The sequence below is a fragment of the Cyclopterus lumpus genome, chromosome 3 (genome assembly GCF_009769545.1).
Source record: "Cyclopterus lumpus isolate fCycLum1 chromosome 3, fCycLum1.pri, whole genome shotgun sequence".
Lineage (NCBI taxonomy): Eukaryota > Metazoa > Chordata > Actinopteri > Perciformes > Cyclopteridae > Cyclopterus > Cyclopterus lumpus.
The window spans coordinates 1466221-1472996 of NC_046968.1; the positions used below are offsets into that span (position 1 = coordinate 1466221).

General features: G+C 45.7%; 1 protein-coding gene across 1 annotated transcript in view; it reads left to right on the forward strand.

The window, feature by feature from the left end:
• Nucleotides 1-1600: 1600 nt before the first annotated feature.
• ccnd1 (cyclin D1) overlaps nucleotides 1601-6776 on the forward strand; it is a 5406-nt gene continuing 230 nt past the window's right edge. Inside the window, exons 1-5 of the mRNA XM_034527602.1 lie at nucleotides 1601-2092; nucleotides 3441-3656; nucleotides 4444-4603; nucleotides 5196-5344; nucleotides 5429-6776. The exon at nucleotides 5429-6776 is cut by the window's right edge and continues 230 nt beyond it. Of these exons, the coding sequence (XP_034383493.1) occupies nucleotides 1895-2092; nucleotides 3441-3656; nucleotides 4444-4603; nucleotides 5196-5344; nucleotides 5429-5584 (879 nt within the window). The 5' untranslated portion in view covers nucleotides 1601-1894 and the 3' untranslated portion in view covers nucleotides 5585-6776. The remainder of the gene's footprint in view (nucleotides 2093-3440; nucleotides 3657-4443; nucleotides 4604-5195; nucleotides 5345-5428) is intronic.

Below are 6776 nucleotides of genomic sequence, written 5' to 3' on the forward strand. Positions count from 1 at the left end.
ACAACTCCAACAAAGTGGTGATATGTTCTGCTGTGACTCCAGGCTCTGTCCAGAGGTGGAACCCTCTTCAGGCATTACGGTAGTCCACCCAATAGCCCAGAGAGGAATTCCAGGAATGTGAAAAGCTCCGATTCATATTGAAACTACATTCAAATGTGCACAACTTAACACCAAATACTGGTGTTTAACTTGAGCAACTACAAGCCGTGATTGATATACTTTCTATATCAATGTCAAAATGTTTGGCTCCTGAAGTCCTCTCTTAAAACAATACACTAATACAGCGGGGCTATCAGTAGGTGATGGCTGTATTGATTATGTGTTACAGGACTTTGATTGGGTTATCAATATCTATGCTAAACTATTTTTTCCACTGCATGGAACTTTTCCCTACATGAAAAGTTACGCCGACATCTGCCTGGTAACAGCAATTCCTCCCATTGGTGAAACTCCAGTCTCCTCCCGTTTGTGTGTGTGTGTGTGTGTGTGTGTGTGTGTGTGTGTGTGTGTGTGTGTGTGTGTGTGTGAGAGAGTTAGAAAGAGAGAGAGAGCGAATGTGTGTTAGAAACGGTCTTTAAACTTTACTATTTGCACTCCAGCCGTACTTTGTTCTCAACAGCTTGTTTTGTGTTTTTGAGGATATGAACAAGTCCTTTCTGCTGCACTGCAAATGTACTGTTGTAATGGTCAGTAGTGTACACACACACACACACACACACATACTTCTCAAGTACATTAATAATTGATCAAATAATGCATTTGACTTCAAGTTAAAATGCAAACTGTGTGCTTCCCATTTACAGATGTGGACCACCAGTTTTCAAACCAGCAAATTTGAGACCCGTTTGATTGGTTTGTGTAGTCCATTCAATCAAAGGGCTTTACAATCCGTACACATACGACATCCCTGTCCCAGGACCTCACATCGGATCAGCAAAAACTACCCCCCAAAAAACAGAAAGAGCCCTAGAACATGTTGCTGGAGGGCTCAACAGTTCATGTGATGCCTTACATTACAGTAGAGAACTGTGTTGCTAATGTGTTTAGCATGCTCATGGACAGAGCAGGGGTTCATCGCCTCCACCTCCTCTCTGTTGTTTGAAGGAGGAATGAATGGAGGTAAATAAAGCAGGAGCCCGCTGTGTGTTTCAGGCTGCTGTCCCATGTGCTCACCTCATGTTCAGCCCCGTGGGCTGAGAGCTGCTGCTTTCATTCAGTCTTTGGGAAACACAGAGGAAGAAGTGGCGTAAAGCCGTTATCGCCCCCTACCGACGCCGAGTTGCCCACCTCCTCCGGGCAGCTCCACTCCACCGGCGACAGACGTCCCCCAGAGTCAGCCCCGGACCTCCCACCTCCTCCTCAAGAACCGGGGGTGGGAGTCCTCCCCTCACTCTCTTTCCTTATATATAAATATATAAATATATATATATATATATATATATATATATATATATATATATATATATATATATATATATATATAAATAATAGAATCCCTTCCTCGCCTGCTTGTCTCTTTGATCCCCCACCCCCCCTCCTAACAACAGCTGACGTCATCGCACGCACGCACGCACCCACATACCCGTCCCTCCACCCCCTGCGCGCGCGTGCTGTGTGCGCGTGTGTGAGTCTCTGTGCGCGTTGGCCGAGCGCGAGGCAGGGTTTTTGTCTCTCAGAGGGAAGAGCGCTGTGCTTCAGTGGGCTCGCGCACACCGGAGGAGCAACAGTTCGCAGCGGCAGCAGCCCAGCAAGAAGAAAGTGGTTTCAAAGAAGCGGACTGCAGCCTTCTGTCTGCCGGAGCCTGTTCCTTCTGTCACTCAGACGCACTGGGGCAGGGTGAGAATACGAAGAATATCCACGGCGGCCATAACATTAATAGCAGAAGTAGCCTACTATGGAGGACCAGCTGCTGTGCTGCGAGGTGGACTCCATCAGGAGAGCCTACCAGGACGTGAACCTGCTCAACGACCGAGTCCTCCACACCATGCTGAAGGCAGAGGAAAACTACCTGCCGTCGCCAAACTACTTCAAGTGTGTTCAGAAAGAAATTGTCCCCAAAATGAGGAAAATAGTTGCCACCTGGATGCTAGAGGTTGGTTTTTACTTCACTTTCGGCTTCAGCGGCCGAGTTCCGCTGCTAACTTGTCGGTCGTGTGTCGCTAGCTTCCTGGCTGTGTCCCCACGAGACGAGTCGGTGTAAAGGTGGAAGCTGCGAGTCACGAGAGGCTAATGTGTGTTCATGCACTGTGCGCGTTACATACACGCTGGGAGAAGTATGTCCCCGTGAGTGCTGGGTGGTCCTGCGGCTATAACAGGAGATATTGGCTCCGTACTGCACCCCCTTTGTAGACCTTTGTTATTGATTATGTCTTAGTCTACATTTTCCAGAAGGTTATGAAATGTAATTACACGGGGAAAATATTCCAAAATAACAGCAATGTACACGTATGCAGTCTGGCCCGTGCCAGTATTACGCGCCATCTTTGTTGTCGTATAAGAGGGAATGTAATATCATAATAAATGTATAATGTGAGCAGCGATGACAGTAAGTCCGTTAAATGAGGCTCCGGTAGCAGGAGCCTGTTCCACCGGGCGGCAGCAGCTCGCTGCGCCGATATCAACTGCGAAAGTTCCCGTTGCTCCACAGGAGTCGGCGCAGTCTGAAGGTCGCTCAAGGAAAAGAGCGTTTTGTAAAAGTATGAAATGCATTTCAAGAGTCGGGTTTGATAGAGCAGATGCTTTTTAACATTACCATTAACTACTGGATGAAAGTCTTCGTAGTTTTATATTTTTAATTAATTTCTGAAATTGTGCATCGGGGAGCAGACGGGAAGCGTCGTCCGCAGCACCGCTAATAAGCCCCTTCTGAGAAATGATTTTATATCTCATCGCCATGTGTCCCGATTCGACCCATTCCTTTCTCATCCGAACGGGCGGTCGATGGCGGTCATTTACGTGCTAAATGTGCGCGCCCTGCTAATTTATTTATATTTCTAAATATTTTATGAAAAGATGACGAAGTTGAAATTGCAGAGTGAAACTTGCATCGACGCCACCTTTGTGTCTCAGTCAGAACTGACTGCTGACTAATTCCCGACTGGTTTCATGACTGCAAACTTCTCACTTGCTCTAATAAATGTGTGTTCCTCTGGCTTTATGTCTATTGGCTTTATGTCTATTGGCTTTATGTCTATTGGCTTTATGTCTTCGCCTCTGGGTCGACTGTTTGCGTGAAGCAGCGCGTTTACACCCGAGATCAACTCAACCCCAGTGAATTATGCACAACATGTTACATTATGGTTCACTCATTTTCGGATGATTTAATGCAAACAGCTGTGCACTGAACCAGACATGTAGCTGTGGGGGAAAGGACTTAACAATGCATGTAATGAGTGAAATGTTCCTCCAGCAACCTCTAAGTGCTTTTCTCACCTCCCCAGGTCTGCGAGGAACAGAAATGCGAGGAGGAGGTTTTTCCGCTGGCTATGAACTATTTGGACAGATTTTTATCGGTGGAGGCCACCAGGAAAACAAGACTACAGCTGTTGGGAGCTACGTGCATGTTCCTGGCGTCCAAGATGAAGGAAACGGTGCCCTTAACGGCGGAGAAGCTCTGCATCTACACGGACAATTCGGTCCAGCCCGGAGAGCTGCTGGTAATTGAGTTCTGCAGACATGGATGTTGCATAACACATACAGTAGCCTACATGAGCAGCGTCCACTGGAGACCACATGACAGGAATGGGCCTACAGAGGGCTTTGTAGTTCTTCTGGTTTGTCACTGTCACCATTTTGGGAAAAGTATCCAAGCTGTACTGAAATAAGTGAGATAAATCCATTGGTTGGCATGACGAATAAGCAGGTAGAAATGTAGCTTTGATGCAGCAGTTTGAATGGCTGCCTGTGACTTTCTCATGGTGACTCTGAGGCCTCTCTGATTTCATGAATGGTCTCAGTGACTGCTAAGAAAACACTGATTCACAGCAGCACCTAGTGGCGAAAAGAAGGAGGTGCAGGCTACTGGCAACATGAGGAACTACAGGAGCTCCCTTTTCTTTAGTGATGGATTATTGTATTTTGGTCTTTGCCATTTGGAGACAGCTGATATTTAATCATATTCAAATTGAGCTTCCACACAACAGAAGCGTGTGTGCGTGTACGTGTACGCGTGTGTGTGTGTGCGTGTGTGTGTGTTGAGAAAATTGATCAAGTAGATTATGGATCCAGTATAATTACGCAACAACTCATTAAAATCAATTTGTGAGAAAACTGAAACATGTTGGGCATAAAGAAGTAAGCTTTACACATACAACTTAAATTACCGGTTATTCAAGAACTGATTCAACATCAAAGTGCAAGAGTTGAAAGAACAAAATGATATGAAGAGAGCAGGAACTGTTTCTGGGTCTGTGTGTGAATGGCTCTGATCTGGTCCGTCCACAGCAAATGGAGCTGCTGGTTCTCAACAAGCTGAAATGGGACCTGGCTTCTGTCACACCTCACGACTTCATCGACCACTTCCTGGCCAAGCTGAAGATCTACCCGTCCACCAAGCAGATCCTCAGGAAACACGCTCAGACCTTCGTGGCTCTCTGCGCTACAGGTAAGACCGGAGAGTTGCGTCTTAACGCGGGTTCATGTCTTGTGTCGACACACTGCAGTAACTATACTGAATGTCTATGGATCTGCAAAGAGATTTATGACGAACTATCATTCTTTTATATTTTAAAGTATCTCATATGTTCACTTCCTGTTTTGTTTTAGTATGTTCTGCTATGATCTGTATTTTCTCATCTGTTCTGTAGATTTAATATTCACCGTTTCCACTTTATTTAGTTGTTCTATATCTTTTCTTTTCTGTGTCATATTACAACTTCCTGTCACTGGTAACCAGACAGGGTGGATTGTAGATTGAGGACTTTTCTGGAGATAAAAAAGGTGGACTGTTATTGGTTCTCTTCCCCCTTGTTTGTTGTTCTGATCATGGCTGCCATGTTGTGATTATTAGTTAATAAATGTTGATGGTTCAGAGGGGGCAGATAGCGTTGTGAGCATAGTCATGTGAGAGGAGTTTTGTTGAATGTAAGGCATCTCTAACATGGATCAGGAACCCCTCGGGTTTAATAACAAAAGTTGTATTTGTATATTTGAATAAAGTAGGTGTTGCATAATGGTTTCCTGTGCCGTTTCCACAGATGTCAACTTCATCGCCAGTCCTCCGTCCATGGTGGCGGCGGGCAGCGTGGTGGCAGCTGTTCAAGGTCTCTACCTGAAGAGCCAGGATGCCTCATTGTCCTCCCAGAACCTCACCAACTTCCTGTCGCAGGTCATCCGCAGTGACCCGGTATGCAAACACACTTTCTACCTAACCCAAAAGCCAAGCATTGCTCTAGATGGTGTTTTCTCACTGTTGATCCCGTGCCCACAGGACTGCTTGCGGTCATGCCAGGAGCAGATTGAGTCCCTGCTGGAGTCCAGCCTGCGACAGGCTCAGCAGCACAGCAACACAACAGAAACCAAACACGTGGACGAGGACGTGGACCTGTCCTGCACCCCGACAGATGTCAGAGACATCAACATCTGAAATGCCTGCCGGCCGCGTCGCGCGGCGACCTGCCGATTGAGGGAAAGTTGTCGACAGAGGGTGGTGATGGGCGGGCTGGGGAGGCCAGCCTCCCCTCATCCTCCTTCTTCCTGGGCTGCTATCATGGCCGACATGTCACTCACATGCCCGCTGTCCGCTCCGGCTGCCAAGACGGAACAGACCGCCCCCCACCCCCTCCCTCCTCCTGCAAACCCCAAGTCACATTTCCTGCCAGTGTCCCCTCCCTTCCTGGGAAAAGAATGAACACTACAGAAATGTATAAGAGAGAAAAGACACCGAATGCTGATGTCCTGTGTGGGCTGGAGTTGAAGCCACAAAACAGACATTTAAGTAGATTGTTTTTCTCATTTCCTCAAATATTAAACTAGGAATCTTTAAATGACCGCAGACTTAACTTGCCTACTAAAACATCCCAAAGTGTCCTGTACAGTAGGCCCTTGTAGTCTGTCTTCAGGTCTTTTTACTTTGTTAGAGGCCTTTTCTGTTTTTATTTCTTTCTCGTTATATCTAATGTTTTAGACTTCTTGTTTGTCTGGTTGCAGTGCAAACATTCATATATCCCTGCTTGCTTATGTTTAGTCACTTTATCATATATCATTTTAGACCTTTTTAAACCACGTGTAGTGTGAGACGCTGTTGTCTTCTGGACCCCCGTGACTGTGGACTGCTGATGTCATTCTTTGTTCATTCATTGACAACTTGACCCATTTCCACTTGCTGTAATTTGATAAGATCAAATCGATGCACAACCAAGTGGAGCCATCCACAGTCTGCTATGTATCTTTCTCTGTGTAGTTATATCTAAACCATTCCAACTTTGTTTTGAAAAAAAAAGAAAAAAGAAAAAAAAAGCACTTTTGGTCAGCGCCGCTGGTCGTCTAAAAAAAGAAAGCGTTTGTAAAACCAGATGACATTTGGAGGGGTGGTTGAGCAGGAGTCTCAGTGATGGAGTCAGAGCAGCACCTGCAGACAAAAGAATATTGAGCAGTTCTTTAAAAGGTGCCTTCTTCAGTTGAACAGATGTTTCATACAGATGGAGCTGCTCCTTTGAGAATACATGTCTCTGTTTCTGTGTGCAGAAGATGAAGGTCCAGTTAAAGTAAAACAAAGTACAATTACAATAATACTTTGTCTTTACATTGCCAAACACATTATTTATTCTTTTCTTAGC